The sequence below is a fragment of the Homarus americanus genome, unplaced genomic scaffold (assembly GCF_018991925.1).
Source record: "Homarus americanus isolate GMGI-L3 unplaced genomic scaffold, GMGI_Hamer_2.0 scaffold55395, whole genome shotgun sequence".
NCBI classification, from domain to species: domain Eukaryota; kingdom Metazoa; phylum Arthropoda; class Malacostraca; order Decapoda; family Nephropidae; genus Homarus; species Homarus americanus.
The window spans coordinates 90670-113298 of record NW_024725047.1 but is presented as its reverse complement, the minus strand read 5'-3'; the positions used below and the strand labels follow the sequence as shown (position 1 = coordinate 113298).

The 22629-nt window shown below is 44.9% G+C and overlaps 1 protein-coding gene and 1 long non-coding RNA gene across 3 annotated transcripts; one reads left to right on the top strand and one right to left on the bottom strand.

Moving 5' to 3' along the window:
• Nucleotides 1-5454: 5454 nt before the first annotated feature.
• LOC121864726 lies at nucleotides 5455-6252 on the bottom strand. The gene is made up of 3 exons (XR_006088646.1): nucleotides 6154-6252; nucleotides 6048-6072; nucleotides 5455-5946 (listed from the first exon to the last, which is right to left on the bottom strand). It is a non-coding gene; the product is annotated as an uncharacterized LOC121864726 (long non-coding RNA).
• Nucleotides 6253-6286: 34 nt separating this feature from the next.
• LOC121864725 (ficolin-1-like) lies at nucleotides 6287-21192 on the top strand. 2 transcript variants are annotated; one of them, XM_042363884.1, is made up of 8 exons: nucleotides 6287-6484; nucleotides 7271-7339; nucleotides 7955-8162; nucleotides 13103-13189; nucleotides 13630-13793; nucleotides 14163-14289; nucleotides 17676-17791; nucleotides 19450-21192. In XM_042363884.1, the coding sequence occupies exons 2-8, from the start codon at nucleotides 7282-7284 to the stop codon at nucleotides 19635-19637; spliced, it is 948 nt and encodes a 315-aa protein (XP_042219818.1). In that variant the 5' UTR covers nucleotides 6287-6484; nucleotides 7271-7281; the 3' UTR covers nucleotides 19638-21192. The 2 variants fall into 2 exon arrangements, with proteins under 2 accessions (XP_042219818.1, XP_042219819.1); XM_042363885.1 differs by having other exon boundaries at nucleotides 20319-20490.
• The last annotated feature ends 1437 nt before the right edge of the window (nucleotides 21193-22629 follow it).

Genomic DNA, 22629 nt, shown 5'->3' with positions numbered 1-22629 from the left:
GCGATCGGCTCATCACGCCATCGCCGTTGTCTCACATGAGGCATGCACCGCCCGGTCTGCCTCACATGTGCTAAGCAACTCTACAGACAACAAGTCTCCTACACCGCCTGGAGGGAAGGGGGAGTATTGTAGTGGACGTCTCCCCTACAACTGCTTACAACTGCGTAGCCACAGCCACCACACGGCACCTCCACGCATTCCGACGTGCCGTCGCCTAGCAACCAAGCGAGAGCTGTCCCCAGATGTTACCGTATCTTAGCAACGGAACTAGTCACCGGCGGCTTCTGGGGTTTTCCCAACATGACTCATAGCGGCTGCTGCTGGGTATATAAGCTCTGTCTCTCCATTGAGACTCATTCTGACCATTCTTCTACAACAAGCAACACCTCCTCCTCCGCCGCTGCCTGGCAGCCCTCGCATCTCCTCGCCTGCCTGGCGGTCCTCGCTCCCGCCAGCGAGCATGGCGACCCACCAGCTGTCCTTCTCTGAGCTTCCTCACCAACCAACTCTCATTCTGCCCATCTTCCTGAACAAGCAACACCTCCTCCAGCAAGCTCCACGCTGTTAACATTTATTTCAACCAGGAGGCCAGCAACAGGCAACATCTTCTCTAACGAAGCTCCTGCACATCTACCTCCTTCAACAAGCTACTCACCGAACGTCTCTACCAAGCAGCCCCTCACCACACGTCACCTCCAGCACCAGACTGTCTATCATATAACTTATATATTATACAAGAAAACCACATAAGAGTTTCCTTCCATCCTGAGTGCTAGACAACATTAATATCTCGATACCCCTACAGTACCTTCAGTAGTGTTACAAACTCCGCTCTCTTGTCGAGGAATGTGTCAGTATTAGTGTACACGACTTTCAAGCCGGAAATTGTCCTCGGTAATGACTCTGGTCTTGGTATTGATTCCGGCCCCCCTCCATTCTCTGTTGCTGTCTCGTTTACTGTATCCTTTGTGGGTTGTGATCAGAGATGACATTGTTTAAATGAAATTTCCAATGCAATAATTAAATATTCTGCCGTCAATACATGTTCATGAGTGTCCATCTGTCTTTTTGTTTCACCCCAGCACTACCCGTGTTGTATCGCTCACACCCACTTATCAGATTACTGTATATAAACTCTACGGTGTAAATGAAATAAATAAAAAAATATAATCGTGGCGACATCACTACCACCATCATAGCCACAGGAATGTTCACACAAACAACTCTCTGAACACACGAGCCCTTCTCCGTACATAAATAAGAGTGTCAAGAAACGTTTTGCAGCCTCATTAGTGAAGGGTTTTCCGAGAAATATTACAACAGGTCTGTAGTGTGCCTGACTGTGGATAATGAGACGACTCGACTCTTCTTCCTGTTTCAGTCATAATGTTCATATTTGGTTTAACCGCAGCGTGTTACCGATCTCTATCATTATGGATAAAACACTTATTAAATATCGTTGTGGAAAATTTGGATGTCTAATGAAATACTGAAAATATTTATTCATAATTTCCTCCCATATCTCTCATGTTGTTAGAATAGTGTATTTATTAACCTTATTACACGCTTGAAGACCATCGTTGTTAAATCGTAGTAATATGACAACTCTCTTTCTACCTCCAGCCACCAGCAAGCAACACCTCCTGCACTGTCTATGTACATTTCATACTTGCACTATTTAAATTGCATACCTGTACATTCTTTATACAGTGGTTATGCATGGCGTATTGCACATTGCGTTGTGGATAGTGAAATATTTTAATGTTTTTACCCTCAACTTATGTAAAATATTTTGTATAATTATGTGTGACCAGGACTGGTACTGATACGTAAAAAAAAAATTCTGAATGTGTGTTTAACTATTTTTGCAGCTTAATGTAGGAGTTGTTTAACATTAGTGCTTTTAGGCTTGGTGTCCCCCGGGATATGGGGTTTTGTCTTACACAGTTACTGATGAGAGGATACCTGAGTTTGTCAGTGGTGTCAGAACTTATAAGGCGGGGGTAGATAGCTGACCCCCGCTCCGTGGGTGGCGCTGGAGGCGGAGGTTCGGTGCTTGTAGGGGAGGAATCCACTACAACCTTTTCAAATGGGGTTTAGTGGAGTATTATATATTCAGTGTTGTTCTGTTATTATTTATTGTGTGTAAAGTGCAATCAATTATTGTGTTTTAAGGTAGTTTATTGTTTATATACTGTACTCCATCATCAATGCTTCTCTCAGTCAAGCCAGATGCCCAGCTGACTGGAAGACCTCTTATGTATCACCAGTGCCCAAGTCAACCAGCCCACAATCCTTAAATCAGCTACGAACTAAATTGCATTGACCTAGTCGTAATACAATTCTAATCATCAACAAAGCTAGCTGTCGACCTCGGGCTTCGGAGAAGTCTTATACCATGGCTTACAGACTTCCTCAGTGACCGACGCCAAGCTGTACGCTTCCGAGGGGCTGTCTCCACCTTTCAGTCACTCGCCTGTGGCGTCCCCCAAGGCACCAAGATGGGACCACTCTGCTTCCTTATGCTCATCAATGATGCCCTAAGAGAAACCCCTGCTCGCTGGAAATATGTCGACGACTCCACCATTGGGATCAGCGTCAACAATTCTGCTCCCAACTATACCGCCCTTCAGGATTTATTGAACAGTCTCCAAAACTGGGCCACTAACAACCATGTCACCATCAACCATACCAAGACCATGGTTATGCACATCAACCTTTCCTCCGACATTGTCCCACCTCCTTCCATTACTCTAGGTCCGAACACACTCCAGGTGGTAGATTCCACGAAGCTCCTCGGCGTCACCATAGACAACAAACTAAATTGGAAACCACACGTCAGTGAAGTTGTCAAATCCTCCAGTTTCCGTCTCCACCTCCTCCGCCGACTCAAGTCCCTCGGAGTTCCTGCACACGAGCTCCTCAGTGTTTACACAACATTCATACTTCCCAAGCTCACCTATGCCTCCCCCACCTGGTCTTCCTCCCTAAATGCCACACAACGTAAACACCTAGAAAAAGTGCAAAAGAAGGCATGCAAGATTATTCTCTCCCCTTCCTACTCCACATATCAAGAAGCGCTCAACACACTGACCCTTTCGACTCTCACTGACCATCACCACGACTTCATCTGCAAATTTGGTAAGAAGCTTCTACACCATCCTCGACACCGGCTCCTACTACCACCTGAGATCCCTAGCCCGAGAATTGCTGTTCGACACCACAACCGCATCCAGCCCATACGTGCACGAACTGATCGCTATAAGAACAGCCCAGTCCCAACCATTGTAAAAATTATCAATAACTTGTAATCAACCAGTGTATTCACTCCCAGTAAATACTACTTCTTGCACTGTGACTATGTTGAAATGCACTGTAGTTTGAGCTTTTCCCCATCTAGTTATTATATGTCTTATTTGTGTTACTTATGTGACTTGTATATTATTTGTAATTCGAAACCCATTCCCCAAATATGTAACTGTATATTTTCAGCCTTCTGGCTGCCAAGCTCTCAATAAACAGTTAATTATTATTATTATTATTATTAAGGATTATGTTTATTCTTTATTCTCTTGAATTAATGTATCTGTTCATGATGTAACCTGCACACTTATTATAAACTTTTATTATTAAATTTTATTTAACTTTGTGTGCCGTGTATAATTCCCAACCTTTACTCCTGAACTGTTGTGGTAAAGAGGCTGTGACTGAACCCATGACGCACAATTTCCTCCTTATTTGTGTTTGTAACTCACATTTAACATTGTTGTCGTGTATTGAAGTAACATTAAATGTTAAATGATAAATATTAAGAACTAAGCTGTGCCGAGTTGCCAATTTGTTTTTGTTGTGCCATATGTGCTCTCATTATTATATTAATCTTTAACGTAATTCAAGTCGTTAAGTCATGGCATAACACATAGAGTGAATGTAAACTTTGTTACGCCGTCTCTTAATTTACTTAAATATCCAGGTTCTAGGCGTAACCAAACAAAAATGTGAAGTAAATTAAAAGGGAATAAAAATAAATAAAGTAAACCTTTAAGAATTTAATTAAATTAAATATTAACACAATAAAGAGCCTCGTAGGCTGTCACAACAAATTGATTCACCATCGAAACTTTTAAGACACAAATGATACTAAACATCGAAACATCAAAAGAATAAAAATAAAGCATTGGATTACGTTAACACTGCATAAACATATAAAAACTAACACTGAAATTAACTAACGTGAAACCCTGAATTACTTAAATGTAACTAAGCAAATACTGATGGACACATACAGAGACATAAATAGGTACTCACATAGATATACCACATTGGTGGCGACAGGAACAACACAAATAAATTAAGTATAAGTAACAAGTGTCACTCAAAGGATGTGAACTGTATGACAAGAGGACTGAACTAACTCCGTCAGTTGGTGGGTCCTATATATAAGGTCGGCTCCCGCCACGCGACCCGCCGGTGGGTCGTTTAACGATGCAGATGGTCGTTAGAGAACAAAGAATGCTGGTTACAATACAAAATGGGCTTGAACAAATAATAACAGTTAAAACCTTAACAGCACAGGGTTAAGGTGACTAGATTATATAATAGTAAATACAACACATCATTACAGGAATAATATGGAACATGGAAGCATGTTATATAAAAAATAGAAAAATAGGACACGGTCGTAACAACTTGTGTAATGTTTTTTCACACTATCTATCACTCTAGGAAAACCATGTTACTGAACGACTTAACCAACTGTGGCAATGATAGCGGCCACTCTGGCAACAGTATTAACGCGCTCTCTTGACCCACCCAGGAAAACTTTGTCACATACCAATTCAATTCAATTGTTTATTCCTTGATAGAGGAAGTGGGATCCTAGTGCTGTCACTTGGTACCCCTGTTCACATACCAACCTCTGATATGTTATAAGACTTCCACTCATCTGAAGAATAACCTCCCTAACCGCAGTCTACCTTAACCTAACCCAACCTAACCTAATCTAACCTAACGCCAGCCTACCTTAATCCTAACCTAAAATACTCAATCCTTTTCTTACTTCTTACTACATATACTCAGGGTTAGAAATGCTACAACATATGCTTGTCACCACACTCTACAGGTCATCAACATACTCTACAGGTCATCAACACACTTTACAGTTCGGCAACACACTCTACAGGTCGTCAACACACTACAGGTCGTCAACACATTTTACAGGTCGTCAACACACTTTACAGGTCGTCAACACACTTTACAGGTCGTCAACACACTTTACAGGTCAACACACTCTACAGGTCGTCAACACACTCTACAGGTCGTCAACACGCTCTACAGGCTTAAGATCTCGTGATCCCCGAGAGGAGGTGGCATCAGTGTAATCCTTGTTAACTTGGTATACGTTTATGAACACTTGGCAACCTAACCTCATTTCCTGTTGTGTGGTATTGGTCATGTGGCTCTCCTCACATTCGCCACCCACCCCCTCCCGTGACAGGACGGGGCTTGTCTACTGTTGAAGCTATAGTGTTGTGAAGTTCAGTACCACTTCACGGTTACCGGGACTCAGAATGGGTTGCCACTCGACACTAACCGCGCTTCTGTTGACTATATTTTGCTTACGGGTAACGGTCAGTCATGCTAACTCAACTATGGTGCCATTTGAAGTTCCGGGCATCAGTACAACCTCCCAGGACAACTCTGAAACAACAGTGCCACCTCCATATCCTAGCATCAACACAACCTCCCAGGACAACCCAGAAACAACAGTGCCACCTCCACATCCTAGCATCAACACAACCTCCCAGGACAACTCAGAAACAACAGTGCTACCTCCATATCCTAGCATCAACACAACCTCCCAGGACAACTCTGAAACAACTGTGCCACCTCCATATCCTAGCATCAACACAACCTCCCAGGACAACCCGGAAACAACAGTGCCACCTCCATATCCAGCATCAACCCTCCAGGACAACCCGGAAACAACAGTGCCACCTCCATCCTAGCATCAACACAACCTCCCAGGACACAAACAACAGTGCCACCTCCACATCCTAGCATCAACACAACCTCCCAGGACAACCCGGAATCCTACATCACACAACCTCCCAGCCCGGAAACAACAGTGCCATATCCAAGCATCAACACAACCTCCCAGGACAACCCGGAAACAACAGTGCCACCTCCATATCCTAGCATCAACACAACCTCCCAGGACAACCCGGAAACAACAGTGCCACCTCCATATCCAAGCATCAACACAACCTCCCAGGACAACCCAGAAACAACAGAGCCACCTCCAATCCTAGCATCAACACAACCTCCCAGGACAACCCAGAAACAACAGTGCCACCTCCACATCCTAGCATCAACACAACCTCCCAGGACAACCCGGAAACAACAGGGCCACCTCGAAACACCTATTCTACACCACAGTTGCTTGAGGACCGTAGATACAAAACACTACTGGAGGCGGTGGAAGGTAAGCATAATGTATCAGAGAAATAAGATTGTAATGCACACTGACAGGTAAAGGTTAGGTTAGGCTTGTAGTGTGAGTCAGTACCAGTAGTATAACCATATCACCACCAGCTTGTAGTGTGAGTCAGTACCAGTAGTATAACCATATCACCACCAGCTTGTAGTGTGAGTCAGTACCAGTAGTATAACCATATCACCACCGGCTTGTAGTGTGAGTCAGTACCAGTAGTATAACCATATCACCACAGCTTGTAGTGTGAGTCAGTACCAGTAGTATAATCATATCACCACCGGCTTGTAGTGTGAGTCAGTACCAGCTTGTAGTGTGAGTCAGTACCAGTAGTATAACCATATCACCAACAGCTTGTAGTGTGAGTCAGTACCAGTAGTATAATCATATCACCACCAGCTTGTAGTGTGAGTCAGTACCAGTAGTATAACCATATCACCACCAGCTTGTAGTGTGAGTCAGTACCAGTATTATAATCATATCACCACCAGCTTGTAGTGTGAGTCAGTACCAGTAGTATAATCATATCACCAACAGCTTGTAGTGTGAGTCAGTACCAGTAGTATAACATATCACCACCAGCTTGTAGTGTGAGTCAGTGTGTCAACCAGCATTTCCCCAAACGCAGGGAGATTTGTTCATGTACTCTCTTGTGAACACCGAAGAAACGAATTTGTTTAACGTCTCTTACCTTGTCCTGATCTGATGCTGCGTTACTACCATCTTTAAATCTCAGGTCTGTTACGGTCCCTAGTGAATTTAATTTCGCTTTTGCAGAGACACAAACAATGATGGTGAACCAGACAAGACTGATAGAGAACCTTGTGGACGCTTCTGCTGACCGAGGTGAGGAGAAATAGGGAGGGAAGAAGGAAGGGGGAAAGGTGGGGGGGGGGAGGTGGAAGAAAGGAGGGAGAGAAGGGAGGGAGGGAGAGAGAAAATGGAGGTAGGAAGGAAGAAAGTAGAGACGGGAGGAGAGAAGGATAGAGAGAGAATGTAGGTAGAGAGTGAGGGATGGAGAGAATGGAGGAAGAAAGGAAAAGGTGGATGAGTGAGAGAGAGAAGAGAATTGAAGGGAGGGAAGGAGGCAGTGGGAGAGGAAGAGAGAGAATGACAGTGACCACAACACACTCCACCAGTACATGACAGTGACCACAACACACTGCCCCAGTACATGACAGTGACCACAACACACTCCACCAGTACATGACAGTGACCACAACACACTCCACCAGTACATGACAGTGACCACAACACACTGCCCCAGTACATGACAGTGACCACAACACACTCCACCAGTACATGACAGTGACCACAACACACTCCCCCAGTACATGACAGTGACCACAACACACTACACCAGTACATGACAGTGACCACAACACACTCCACCAGTACATGACAGTGACCACAACACACTCCACCAGTACATGACAGTGACCACAACATCCATTCTTACAGATAGCCGTGATAAGCAGACTATAGGACAGTGCTTGGGTGATGTAAAAACGTTGTACACTCAGCTCCAGGAGGGTGAGACGCTACTGCGGGTCCTTCAGGAGGAGTACAATACTACTAGTGAGGAACGTGAGCGGTTGGCAGAGCACAACTCCAGGCTGAAGGAGAAGAACCGCCAAATAGAAGCAGCACTGAATGACACTATCAAGAGGTATGTCTGTTGTCATAAGCTTTCCTTTATATACTGCGTGAGTGTATGACGAGGGAATTGACTTGTATGTGTGTCTGACGAGGGTAGTGATGTGTGTGTATGTGAGTGCGCACACAGGGTGGTATAATGAGTCCAGTGGGCAGCATTATGTTAGTGTTAAGGTGCAAGCACTGTTTGCTCCCTCTCGCTTTCAGTTACCGCCGCTGGCTAGCCTTCGTGGCGAACAGGGAAGCAACTTGCATAAGTCTTCTCTGCCGGAGCACAGCCTCCTCACCATCAAGACTCCTGCTGTGCCTCCTCGTGACAACACACGGTAACTGGGTGGGCCCAGGCTAGACCAGCAGGAGATCTCGGAGTAGCAGTGGGCCCCAGAGGGACGGCACATAGACCCACTTGCATGTGGACACGTCCTGGCGCCTACCAAGCATTGCCCCGCTGCCTTTCGGATTAACTTTGGCAGGTATAAGGCTTCGTGAGTAAACCCTGAATGAAAAATCTGCTGTGGAGCCCCGCATCAGGCAGACATGCTCACAGAGCACCAGTAAGAACCCAATGACTACACCGACGGTGGAAGGCATTGCATGATGGACAGGCTACTAAGGCGAAACCCAACAAATGGGTTATCGGTAGTCCATTGCATCGCTCCCTCTCCCCAGTCATTGCAACACTTGCATCACAGGAGCAGGAAAAGGGAGAGCCAAGATGTGTGGTTGCAGCCTGCGTTCCTGCCTCACCACATAAATCAACTCACTCACAGACATCATCCAGCTCATCATACCTCTCATTATCATCAAAACCCCTATACCCCAAAAGTCTTAAGACGACAGACGAGTGACGACTGGGACAGGCAGAGATGACTGCTGGGAGTCTCTAGTCACAACTCTGCACATGGGCGCCATAGATAAGATGATAGTTTATGAACTGGGATCTAGGCAGCAGTGCAGTTCGGTCCTGTCTGTGCGACTGAGCAGCCCTTTCGAGGAGCCACTCTTCTCACCCCCACATGGGGAGGGGGCTAGAAAAGATGCCCTAAACATAGCCTGCCTAAAGGACCAACCTGACTGGGCAACCATACCCAATAAGGACTCTAGTGGATACTGGAACAAATGAGCATCCTGAAAGAAGAACTACCCTTGTGGCAAAAGAGCTGGCTAGGTATAACATTGACCTAGCAGCCATTAGTGAGTCTCGGCCCCCAGAAGAGGGTCGAATCACTGAACGGGGGTCTGGCTACACCATATTCTGAAAGGGTAAGCCTGCTGCAGAGAGAAACCACATTTATGGAGTTGGCTTTGCCATCCTCCAATGCATCCTACACAGGCTGTTGGGATCAACCAGCACCCCATGACGCTCATCCGACGGTAACTCCCTAATTAAAGATGAAGAAGGCATCCTTCAGTGCTGGAAAGATCACTACCATTCATCACTCAAACAAACACCGATGTGGCTGTCCTGACTACACAGCAGGTCCCTCAGCATCCAGAGCTGACCACCTCCGCTATCCTCCATCCCTGGATGGGGTAGCTGCTGCCATCAAACACATGAAAAATAACAAAGCCTCAGAGCCTCATGGATATCCCGGCCGAGGTGTATAAAGCAGGAGGACCTCTGCTTACCAGCCGTCTCCACTCTCTCCTGGAGAATATATGGGAAAAGGAGAAAATCCCCCAAGCTCCTAAAGATGCCTCCATCATCAATATTTATTAGAACAATGGAGACCGGTCAGACTGTGACTACTACCACAGGATCTCACTGCTGTCCGTAGCTGGCAAGATTATCACCCGAGTCCTCCTCAACAGACTTCTTCCTGAGGTGGAAAACTTTTTCCCAGAATCTCAATGTGGCTTTAGACCATCATGTGGCACCACTGAAATGATCTTTGCTGCCCGCTATATACAGGAAAAGTGCAGATAACAGCATTGGGTGACCTGTACATAGCCTTCATTGACCTAACCAAAGCCTTCGACTCGGGCAACAGAGAAGCCCTCTGGCGGACCCTTAGCTGCTTTGGCTGCCCACTAAAATTCATCGCTATTGTGAGGCAACTCCACGATGGCATGAACGGCAGTGTTCTGCACAATGACATCCAGTCTGAGTTATTCCCCATCCAAACGGGGTTAAACAAGGATGTGCAGTGACACCAACTCTCTTCTCCATTTTCTTGGCTGCCTTCCTTACTCATGCCAGTGCCAATTCAGCCAGCGGGTTGGACAACAAGTACTGGGTGAAGGGTGTTTTCAACATAAGACGATTTCAGACAAGAACAAAGGTGTCAGCAGCTTCCATCACTAACCTTCAGTATGCAGACGACCTCACCCCTGTTGTTCTCATTGAGCGGGACCTACAGGAGATCCTGAACACCTACGCAGGTGCGTATGCACACTTCTGCCTTGAGGTAAATGTACGTAAGACTCAGATTCTCTTTTAGCCTGCCCCTGGTTCAGACACACCTCCACCATCCATCCAGCTTAACGGTACTACCCTCTCTAATGATACACACTTTCGGTATTTCGGCTCCCACCTGCCCACCACCGCGGACATCGATGAAGAGATTCAACATCGGATCAGATGTGCATCTCAAGCCTTTGGCAAACTTCATACCCGTGTCTTCAGTTGTAGGGAGATGAAATTATCTACAAGTTGCACGTATATCGAGCAGTGGTCCTCCCCACCCTGCTATATGGCAGCAAGACATGGGTCACATACAAGAGGCATCTCAAGGCACTTGAAAACTTCACCAACGTAGTCTACGTTCCATCCTCTGAGTCGCTAGGAAGAGAAGAGAACGAATGCCAGTATTCTCGCTGACACCAACTGTAGGAGCATCGAGGCTAAAATTATCCATGAACAGCTACACTGGACTGGCCATGTTGCCTGCAGTGACGACAGTAGACTGCCAAAGCAGCTATTTTACAGCCATCTAACGAATAGTAAATGTAACGCTGGCAGGCAACTGAAAAGGTATAAGTACAGTCTTATGACAAACCTGAAAAAGTGCCAAATCGACTCCCTCACCTGGGAGACGATTATTTCACAACTTAATGCTTCGAGCAGCACCACATTTCAATACTTTCGTGTTAGTCCGACTGCATACCGAGGCAGACACGCGCCAAGGCCGGAAAAACGCTACCATCACCCCTCCCGCACTAGATGCAGCCCTCCACACGTGCAACATCTGTGACGGCACTGCCGGTCCCGTATCGGCCTTTTTAGTCACCTCAGAACTCACCAATGAAGGTGACATCCTTAATAACTCATATTATTTTACCTTAACTGGATGATCGTCATACTCGAGTCTGAGTGACAACGGAGGAGTAGTACTAGTGTAATGAGGGTAGTGACGTGTGTGTGTGTGACGAGGGTAGTGACGTGTGTGTGTGTGACGAGGGTAGTGACGTGTGTGTGTGTGTGTGACGAGGGTAGTGACGTGTGTGTGTGTGACGATGAGTGACGTGTGTGTGTAATGAGGGTAGTGTGTGTGTGTGTGACGAGGGTAGTGACGTGTGTGTGTGTGTAATGAGGGTAGTGAGTGTGACGAGTGACGTGTGTGTGTGTGTGACGAGGGTAGTGACGTGTGTGTGACGAGGGTAGTGACGTGTGTGTGTGTGTGACGAGGGTGGTGACGTGTGTGTGTGTGACGAGGGTAGTGACGTGTGTGTGTGTGTGACGAGGGTAGTGACGTGTGTGTGTGTGTGTGATGAGGGTAGTGACGTGTGTGTGTGTGACGTGGATGTGTGTGTGTGACGAGGGTAGTGACGTGTGTGTGTGTGTGACGAGGGTAGTGACGTGTGTGTGTGACGAGGGTAGTGACGTGTGTAATGAGGGTAGTGACGTGCGTGTGTGAGGGGTGACGAGGGTAGTGACGTGTGTGTGTGTGACGTGTGCGTGTGTGACGAGGGTGTGTGTGTGTGAGGGTAGTGACGTGTGTGTGTGACGAGGGTAGTGACGTGCGGTGTGTGACGAGGGTAGGTGACGTGTGCGTGTGACGAGGGCGTAGTGACGTGTGTGGTGTGTGACGAGGGTGACGTGTGTGTGTGTGACGAGGGTAGTGACGTGTGTGTGTGTGTGTGGACGAGGGTAGTGACGTGTGTGTGTGTGTGTGACGAGGGTAGTGACGTGTGTGTGTGTGTGACGAGGGTAGTGACGTGTGTGTGTGACGAGGGTGGTGAGGTGTGTGTAGTGACGAGGGTAGTGACGTGTGTGTGTGTGTGACGAGGGTGGGACGTGTGTGTGTGTGTGTGACGAGGGTATAGTGACGTGTGTGTGTGTGTGTGTGTGTGTGACGAGGGTAGAGTGTGTGTGTGTGTGACGAGGGTAGTGACGTGTGTGTGTGTGACGAGGGTAGTGACGTGTGTGTGTGTGAGGGTAGCACGTGTGACGGGGACGTGTGTGTGTGACGAGGGTAGTGACGTGTGTGTGTGTGTGACGAGGGTAGTGACGTGTGTGTGTGTGACGAGGGTAGTGACGTGTGTGTGTGTGTGACGATGGTAGTGACGTGTGTGTGTGTGTGTGACGAGGGTAGTGACGTGTGTGACGAGGGTAGTGACGTGTGTGTGTGTGACGAGGGTAGCACGTGTGTGTGTGTGTGTGACGAGGGTAGTGACGTGTGTGACGAGGGTGGAGTGGTGTGGGGGACGTGTGTGTGTGTGACGAGGGTAGTGACGTGTGTGTGTGACGAGGGTAGTGACGTGTGTGTGTGTGACGAGGGTAGTGACGTGTGTGTGTGTGTGTGACGAGGGTAGTGACGTGTGTGTGTGTGACGAGGGTAGTGACGTGTGTGTGTGTGTGTGTGTGTGACGAGGGTAGTGACGTGTGTGTGTGTGTGACGAGGCAGTGACGTGTGTGTGTGTGACGAGGGTAGTGACGTGTGTGTGTGTGACGAGGGTAGTGACGTGTGTGTGTGTGTGTGACGAGGGTAGTGACGTGCTGTTACCTCACAGGACGAGGACGAGTGGTGCCGCAGATTGCCAGGACGTGCTGACCATGGGCTTTACCAAGAGTGACGTGTATACTATCTACCCAAGACCGTAAGTTAAACCTAACCTAACCTAACCTAACCTAACTTAACCCACCATAACCTAACTATAACTATCCTGACCAAACCTTAACTAACCTACCTAGCCTGTGCTAATATAACTCAACTAAACTTAACCCAACTCGTTCAATCCTAACCCAACTTATATCACGCCATCCGTCGCATTCCAAACTTGCCCCAAAAGATGCGGTGATGGATAACAATAACATTGCTATACGTAGTTTTTTAAGTCGGGTAGACGCCAGTTAAATTAAGTGTTCCAAGTTACTTAGTCATGACCAAAGTATACAATCCTGAACTAGAGAAGAAGGAAACACTGTGGTGAATCAACCTTATTTACATAAATTTCCAATAAAAAGATACAAGACATCATTATTATTATTATTATTATTAATGCTAGTTCCTTCCTCACTGGCTTGCTTGGGTGGTCAGGCCAGGGACGAACGTGACGGTGTACTGTGACCAAGAGACAGATAGAGGTGGGTGGACAGTGTTCCTCACCCGAGACAGCAGCCTCACTCCTCACCTCGCCTTCAATAGGAGCTGGCAAGAGTATGCGCAGGGCTTCGGGGACCTGACGGGCGACCACTGGCTGGGTACAACTCCTGTTGGTGATACTTGTAGTGGTGGTGGTGTTTTGGGGATACTTGTAGTGGTGGTGTGCAAGAAAATACAGTTTATGGAGAGAGAGAGAGAGAGAGAGAGAGAGAGAGAGAGAGAGAGAGAGAGAGAGAGAGAGAGGTTTTAAGCAATAACAACCCCACGCTAAGTCATTAAGTATGTTTTTTGTAATCTTATTGACCTTAATTAACAACATCATTAGCCTAAAATTATGCAAAAATTTATAAATAACAAAAAGTGGTTTTCTTTGGACATAGAAGATGATTTGTATGTACACTACTGATCTTGAATACCCACTTAAAGACCTTAGTTGTTAAAGTACAGTAATACATTATAACGTACAGGCAACAAGGCACTACACTTCATCACGGGAGGCAGTGACTACATCATGCGGATCGATGTGAAGAATACTGACGGTGAGGAGGCGTTCGCTGAGTGGGGCTCTTTCTCTGTCAGCAGCGAGGAGGAGAAGTGAGTAGTGTGAGGTGTTAGTTCATGCTTCCCTCTCTATTCTTAACATGGTGCTGTTCCTCATTAACTTCATCTTTACTTACATTACTTTATCCTCTTCACCACTGATCAGCCTCGCGTTAGTCGCTTGGGCAGTCGGTCACGCCTCGGTTAGAAATACTGGTAGATTATTCCATGAGTTCACAACTCTCACAGTCTCACTCCAATTAAAAAGTTTGCCCTGACAGTTTTCTAACCTAGCGGCTTATTCAACTTAAGGTAACTGGGGTAACGAGGCACCAGTCAGTCTGGTGGCCCTCCTCTGGACATTATGAGGGTTATCTGAACGACCTTCTTATAAGACCTGCTTGCTTAGAAGCTTGATTCACCTTCTCACAATGGTCCGAGAATCTTAGTTCATTGTTAAAATATTGTTACGAACCCCCTTTCGCCGCTTACCCAGCTTCCACCAAAATTTATATAGTTGTAAAAATATGTAAACAATTTGTATTGAAATATAACTACATACAATGAGAAAAGTATAAGTTCGTCATGTGGTAGAACTTGTAAAATGTAGTTAAATTATACTATATTTCGTGGAGAAAACATATTGTGGATATGTGTTTTTTAAAAGATTAGTAGGAATGCTAAGGCATAAGACATAAGAATGCAGACGCTATTGTAGTGGACGTCTCCCCTACAACTGCCTACAACTGAGTAGCCACAGCCACCACCTGCTACCGCCTTCCCTAGCAACCAACCAGATGTTACCGTATCTTAGCAACGGAACCAGGAACCGGCGACTTTCTGGGTTTTCCCAACATGACTCATAGCGGCTGCTGGGTATATAAGCTCTGTCTCTCCATTGAGTCTCATTCTGCCCATCTTCCTGAACAAGCAAAACCTCCTCCAGCAAGCTCCACGCTGTCAGCATTCATTCAACCAGGAGGCCAGCAACAGGCAACATCTTCTCTAACGAAGCTCCTGCACATCTACCTCCTTCAACACGCTACTCACCGAACGTCTCTCCTGAGCAGCTCCTCACCACACGGCACCTCCAGCACCAGACTGTCTATCATATAACTTATAATATACAAGAAAACCACATTAGAGTTTCCTTCCATCCTGAGTGCTAGACAACATGAATATCTCGATACCCCTACACTATACTAAATATCATAGCTAGTAAAGTAAATCACTTGATCGAGAAATACATACCCCAAGATCAAACCCAGAAATACAAGGAGACCGCTTCACAATGAACCATGTGACGGTCGATAAAGTTAAGAAGAAAACCCAGGTCGAACGATGAGCTGAACAGAAGGATGTATGCAAGATCCAGGATCCAAGCAAAGTGTAGAAAGGCTGAAAAGGACTTCCAGAGGCTGTTTGCAAGCGAGGCCAGGACAAACCAAAAGGCGTTTTACCGCCATGCAAAGTCGAAATTAAAAACACGAATAGGAGTATCGGATCTGAGGCTTGATGATGGTAGGTATGCAGAATCTGGCCAGGACAAAGTCGAGGCATTGAACAGCTTCTTTTCCTCGGTGTTCACAAGAAGATGTGCAAACAATTTTCCTGTGTTTGAGGACAGGCGGTACGACACAGCACTGACCCACATTGTGTTCAGAGAAGAAATTATAAGAAATAAACTGTCAAAACTAAAGGTTCATAAGAGTCCCGGACCGGACATGGTGCATCCCAGAGTGCTGAGGGAGCTGTGCACCGAGCTTGCTGAGCCCCTGAAGATCCCGTTCTGTAAAAGCCTGGATGAACAGAAGGTCCACAGTGATTGGGAAATGGCTTATGTGAGTCCTATCTTCAAGAAGGGCGATCGTCACTCAACGAATAACTATAGACCAGTGAGCTTAACAAGCATAGTATGTAAAGTACTTGAGAGCATTATAAGAGATGCCATGATGGAACATCTACTGCGAAACAACCTCGTAAATAATTGCCAACACGGTTTTTTGCCGGGACACTCCTGCTTGCCACAATTACTCAGGTTAATGGATATTTGAACCCAAATTCTAGATCAGGGTGGTAATATCGACAATATTTACTTAGATTTTGTCAAGACTTTTGACAATGTACCCCACGAAAGGCTGAAAATTAAACTGGAAGGGTACAGGATTCGGGGAAATGTCCTAGTGTGGGTAGAGGACTTACCACGCGACCGCAAGCAGTGTGTGGTGGTTAATGGTACGAAATCATCATCTGTACCTCTAAGAAGCAGGGTATCACAGGGCAGTGTATTGGGCCCGCTGCTGTTTGTTTGCTTCATAAATGACATGCCTGAAGCTATACATTCCTCCATACAAATGTTTGCAGATGATGCCAAGTTATTTCGGGAAATTAAGAACCAAGCTGACTATGAAGAGGTGCAGAAGGATCTCTGTGAGCTTCAAGAATGGTCGAAGAAATGGCTGCTGAGATTCAGTGCCACGAAGTGTAAGAGGATGCACCTGGGATGTACCAACAGTAAGGAGGCGAAGAGACTGCATTAAATGAGACCTAGGTGTGTGTGTTGGCAACTAAGTTATTAGGTCTTTTAAGAAGGTCGTAACGACCTTCAAGAGTGAAGTGCTTCCCCGCTTGGAGTACTACCATCCCGTCTGGTCCCCGAGATATACTAGGGTCTGTCAGCTGATTGAAAATGCCCAAAGGAGGGCCACCAGACTGGTGCCTGCACTGCGGCACCTCAGCTACCCTGAGAGATTGGATAGCCTGAACTTGGCTAGCTTATACTACAGACGGGCAAGGGGCGACCTAATTAAGGTGTAAAAGCATCTGAGAGGGCACTACTCAGTCGAGTGTCGTTTCCTGGAGCTGGCGGATGCTAGCCACACAAGGGGACACAGCTCAAGGTTAAAGAAGCCGCAAGTCCGGAAAACTGTGAAGGGTAACTTTTTCGGAGTGAAAGTTGTGAACTCTTGGAACAATCTGCCAGAGAGTGTTGTGACGGCACCGAGTGTGAGCTCTTTCAAAACCAGACTGGATAAGCACTGCAGCAGGTTCAGATACATTCAGGAGCCAGTGCATGCCCAGTACTTGCCAACAATGTGTAGCAGAGACGTAACCGATCGCCCAAGCTGCTAACGAGTCGATCATTTGGTGAAGAGGATAAAAGTAAAAAAGTTACCTACACGGACGTTAAGCTAAAATGCTGGTCCGCCCTATTACGGAAAGAGGGGTGAGTTGGGGGGCCTCAGACGAAGGAAGGGCCCGTAAAACATATTGTACATAACACCAGAGGCCCCAGATATATCTCCCGGGGCCTGCCTTGACAGCGAAGATACACATACAATGTACCTTGACAGTGCTGGTATATAATAATGGTAAACATTAAGGTAATTCGAACAGAGCTAACCAACTAAGCCATTTATGTGTGTCTGTGTCTCCCTCAGGTACAGACTCAATGTTCGCATGTACAACCCCAACAGCACCCTGGACGATGTCTTCGCTTACTCCAACTTCATGTTTTTCTCAACACACGACCAAGACAACGATCCTAAACCGCAAGGTAACCAACTTCTCTCTGTTTCTATCATACTAACCTAACCATATCACATATCATGACCTAACCAAACCATATCATGACCTTACCTAACCTAACCATATCATGACTTTACCTAACCTGACCTAACCATATCATAACATAACATAACCATATCATGACTTTACCCAATATAACCTAACCTAACTATATAATGACCTAACCTAATCTAATATAACATAACCTAACCTTACCTAATCTAAATTGACCTCATCTAACCATAGGTTATTCCTAACCTAACCATAACTGACCTAACCTTTGGTGTAATTTAACCTAACCTAACCATAACTGACCTAACCTAAGGTGTAACTTAACCTAACCTAACCATATTCTAACCCAACCATAACTTAACTTAAACTAAAAAAGTGCAGCCAAACTACTATTATTATACAGTGTGGCAGTGTCTCATGCACTATATAAAAATATTTCAAACTTTATCACCTGTAAACATTACAGATGTGCGTTGGTGTTGCTTGAGTTGTACTATCGTGCACAAAAGTCGTGTCCACTACCCAGCCACAGTGAGGTTTCGAATAGCCTTGAGTCTGAAGTTTCGAAACAGCTGGGGGAAATGCTATGGTCGGCCAACAGATGTCGCCCACTGTGTGTGTGTGGGATAGAGGAGGTGGGGGCTGGATGAGAGGCAGGTTTATTTATTATTTATAGCCTACCACCATAATTTCAAGCTGCCTTTTTAACTACGTTTTGTCTTACAGTTGTTTCTTTATGGTTAAGAATTCATGGAACAGATGCAGTGCCCTGGGTGCTTATTGTCGCTCAGGTCACAATGATCCTTTAAAGAATGGAATATATTAATGATAAAAGTGAAATATGCAAGGATCAGGGTGAAGGGCCTTGGTCAGCTAGTTTTACTCAGCGACCACGTCACAATTTTGTTGTTATTCCGACAAAGAGATTATGGTAATATTTATTTATATTCCACCCATCCTTTGCTTAATAAATATTTGTGATAATATGCAATATTATACAATTATATACTTATGTTAAAAAGAGCGGAGTGAAAAGTTATCAGTATTGTAAAATAGTATTCAGACTTACTGGTAGTCACAGAGAATTAATTACTGGTGTGCCCATCAGTCTCACCGTCATAGCCATGAACGGCAGAGATATGGTCGTTGTAGTGCTTTTATTTACCCGTTACACATGCTTAATAATATTAACTATCTTCATGACATTCTTATTGCTATCAGTGATTTCAGAATTCACTATGTTATGCTCCACCTACACACAGCCTGTTACTAGACTAACCCCCACCTCCTCTATTCTCCCCACACACTACAGTGGGCAACATCTGTTGGTCGACCATAACATTTCCCCCAGTTGTTTCGAAACTTCAGACTCAAGGCTATTCGAAACCTCACTGTGGCTGGGTAGTGGACACGACTTTTGTGCACGATAGTACATTGTAAAGTACAGGTTTAACCCCACCAAACATCACGGGTTTCCTCCTGTACTAACACTGGACAAATGAGGTTTCTAACAAAGTAACAAAGAATGCACCAACTGCCCCAAAAAGGCCAGTAAGCTGATATATAGTGAAATGATAAATAACATTCATAATCTGCAAACAATAACTCACAAAGTGTTGTTCTCTGCCCCACCAGGAAGCTGTTCTAATGAGATTGGGGGAGGAGGTGGGTGGTGGTGGAAAAGCTGCAGCTATATCTACCCGACAAGGCCCTTCTCCGAGTTAGGTGACTCCTTTGATGGGCCATCCACCTGCTGTTGGCTAGAAGATCATGAGTATACACCCCTTGCATACATACAACTCAAGATACGACCCTGGATGTGAGGAGCTTCCTGCCCATGTAGGGTGACCAGCAGATTCTCTCGAAGAACACCTTGAGTCTTCTGATAACGCATTGTTTTATGATATCCCTTAAGTACGACGAATTAACCATGTTAGTGTGCGGGTCGGGTCGTATTGCGTCTCTGTAACAAAGCGTGTTTGGCAATCGGGCCTTCGTTGTTGCGCGGCAGAAATTGGACAGTGATTACATAAGATTGTCTTAGTGTTGTGAACAGGGCCGCCGCTTCCATTAGGCGAGGTTAGCAAATGCTAAGGGCGCCACAGATGCTAAGGGTGCCAACAGATAGTGTCACCACCACAGCTCCATTCCTGACAGCCAACAGATACAGTGTCACCACCACAGCTCCAGTTGTAACTTTTTAACCATGTTAATGTCTCTTGTCTCTTATTTCATAAAATAAGTGCAGGTGACAAATTTTATAAGAAAATATTGTAAATTGTTTAAAACCAAACAAATAAAAAATTGCTTTACTGAAGACAGTAAAATCTATTTTGGATAGAAGTAAGGCCAATATGTCTCGATGTTTATCGAATTATGGAACATTAATTACTACTAAATCAGGCTGGCTATTGTCACCACTGCATATTATCAGGGCTCTTGTGATTCATCATCGTACAGGGTATTCTGCCCAGTACTCATGTTAGTGACTTCTGTTCCCACAGATCACATTTGTGGACTTCATAATGTATGAGCTGCTGGATCAACACTTGCAGCTGAGTGATATCTGCCTCAAGGATGCCAAGAACCTTAAGGAATTCCAAAAGCGAGTGGAGGAGCTGGAGCCGATCAAGAAGTACATGTCTTCACCCAGGTTCATGAAGGCTCCATTATACAATAAGATGGCCAAGTTTGGAGCTAATTAACTACTGTATGAATTGTGTAGTCATGTGAACCTTGAATACTGTGATGAAGTCTATAAACATAAGATATAGTATGGAAGAGGCATTATTATGTCCTGAGTTAGAAAATGCCTCGGCATTACAAGTATTATACTTGAAAGAAATGTGTGCCATTGATTGTCATGAATTCACTTAGTAAATGGTCATATGGGAAACAAAGTATTCATGGTCTTCCATTTCTCCAAATTGTTCTTTACTTGCCATTTAATGAATATGTATTTGCTTATTCACTGTTAGTGGATCTTGTTTAATGTATAGATCGGTTGGAGAATATTTTGAGTATGAAGTTATTATACTAAGTATTGTACTGTACTGTATTGTGTAACTGATGGTAGTACAGTACAGCAGAGCCAATCAAAAAAGCATTGATAAGTAGTGTTTGAGAGTTATTATATGAAGTACATTGCTCATGGTTAATTTAGTGAAGTAAGCTATAGTGTACAATAACTGGTATAGTACTGTAGTTTTAAGCAGTCTTTTGTTTCATGGTTCTTATCTGATTAGCAATTAGCTTATATATTTTATACCGTGTAACCTGATCATATCATATTGTACTGGAGAAGAAAGATAACTTAGTTTGGTTCATGTGAACACTGAATGGTTTAGTAAATATAGATTAATAAATTTTCTAGACTAATTGATTCTTTTATTTCAATCTGCAAGTTTAGAACCCAAGTCACAGCATTCCCCTGATTTGTTCTTAGCAGCTCGGTAGGTAAACCTATTACACAAACTACTGTAGAAGCGAGTTTATAACTTACTAACATAAGTAATTTAAGTAAAGTTGAGTTACAGTGTATTAGAACAGTAAAGGATGTCTCTTACTTACATTTACTCTCTTCACCAATGATCGGCTCGTTAGCCACTTGGGTGATTGGTCATGTCTCTGTTACGCACTGTTGGCAAGTACTGGGCATGCACTGGCTCCTGAATGTACCTGAACCCGCTCCAGTGTTGGTCAAGTCTGGTCTTGAAAGCCTCACACTCGGTGCCGTCACAACACACTGGCAGATTTTTCCAAGAGTTTACAAATCTCACTCCAAAAACGTTATTTCTCATGGTTTTCTGGGCTTATTGCTTCTTCAACCTTGAGCTGTGACCCCTTGTGGGACGAGCATTCACCAGCTCCAAGTAAGGGCACTCGATGGGGTAGTACCCTTTGATATGTTTATTCACATCAATTAGGTCGCCCTTTGCCCGTCTGTAGTATAAGCTAGGCAAGTTCAGGCGCTCTAATCTCTCTGGGTAGCTGAGGTACCGTAGTGCAAGCACCAGTCTGGTGGCCCTCCTTCGGACATTCTCACTCTTGGAGATCGTTTCGAGGGATGGTCCGCCTAGAAATCTGAACGACCTTCTTATAAGACCTAATAATTTAGTTGCCCGATTCACCTTGCAATGGCCAGAGAGTTCTCACAGTAGTTAATTTATTATACAAATATTTCACTGTAAATTCTTTGTGTTAAAGGCTTCATAAGGGTGTAATCTGTGCATACTACCAAAAAGTGTAGTAATTTTATTTATTGTAGGAGTAGTTGTTACAGAACTAAAGTGTGATGTAAACCACATCCACAAAGAAAAACATCTAATATTTACAAGTAGTATTAAGCTTAAGGGAAAATAAACCTAAGGAAGAAAACATACTTATTGAATCACTAAGCAGTGTATACTGTAACCTGTAATGCCAAAAAACAAAATTACATGTAGCCCCGGGAGGATTCAAACCTGCGACTTCCAGCAAGTAAACAATCCAACTGGCGCTCTTCCCACTGAGCTACGATACATACATTATGTTTGACTATCCACAACATTTATCATCACCACCAAACTAGCCTCAAAGTACTCGCATAAACGTATTTTTGTCGCGTGACTTGGAAATAAAATGAGTTAGTGGGATCTTTCACACATTTACGTGACCCCTGAAATAACTGTATAGTACAGCACTTATAAAACGCGAGTTATAAGTCACCTACAGTGTTCTAGAATGCTTCCTGTGGCAATGGAGCATTATCAATAGAACGATTTTGTCGCGCGGCTGCTGACGGAGTAGAGGGGATATGGGCATATACTGTATTAA

Coding starts and splice junctions, on each gene's coding strand:
- LOC121864725 (XM_042363884.1), top strand. CDS start 7,282: ATGATGGTGAACCAGACAAGACTGATAGAGAACCTTGTGGACGCTTCT. Junction 13,190..13,629: donor TATACTATCTACCCAAGACC/GTAAGTTAAACC, acceptor TTGGGTGGTCAG/GCCAGGGACGAACGTGACGG. Junction 17,792..19,449: donor CAACGATCCTAAACCGCAAG/GTAACCAACTTC, acceptor CTGCCCCACCAG/GAAGCTGTTCTAATGAGATT.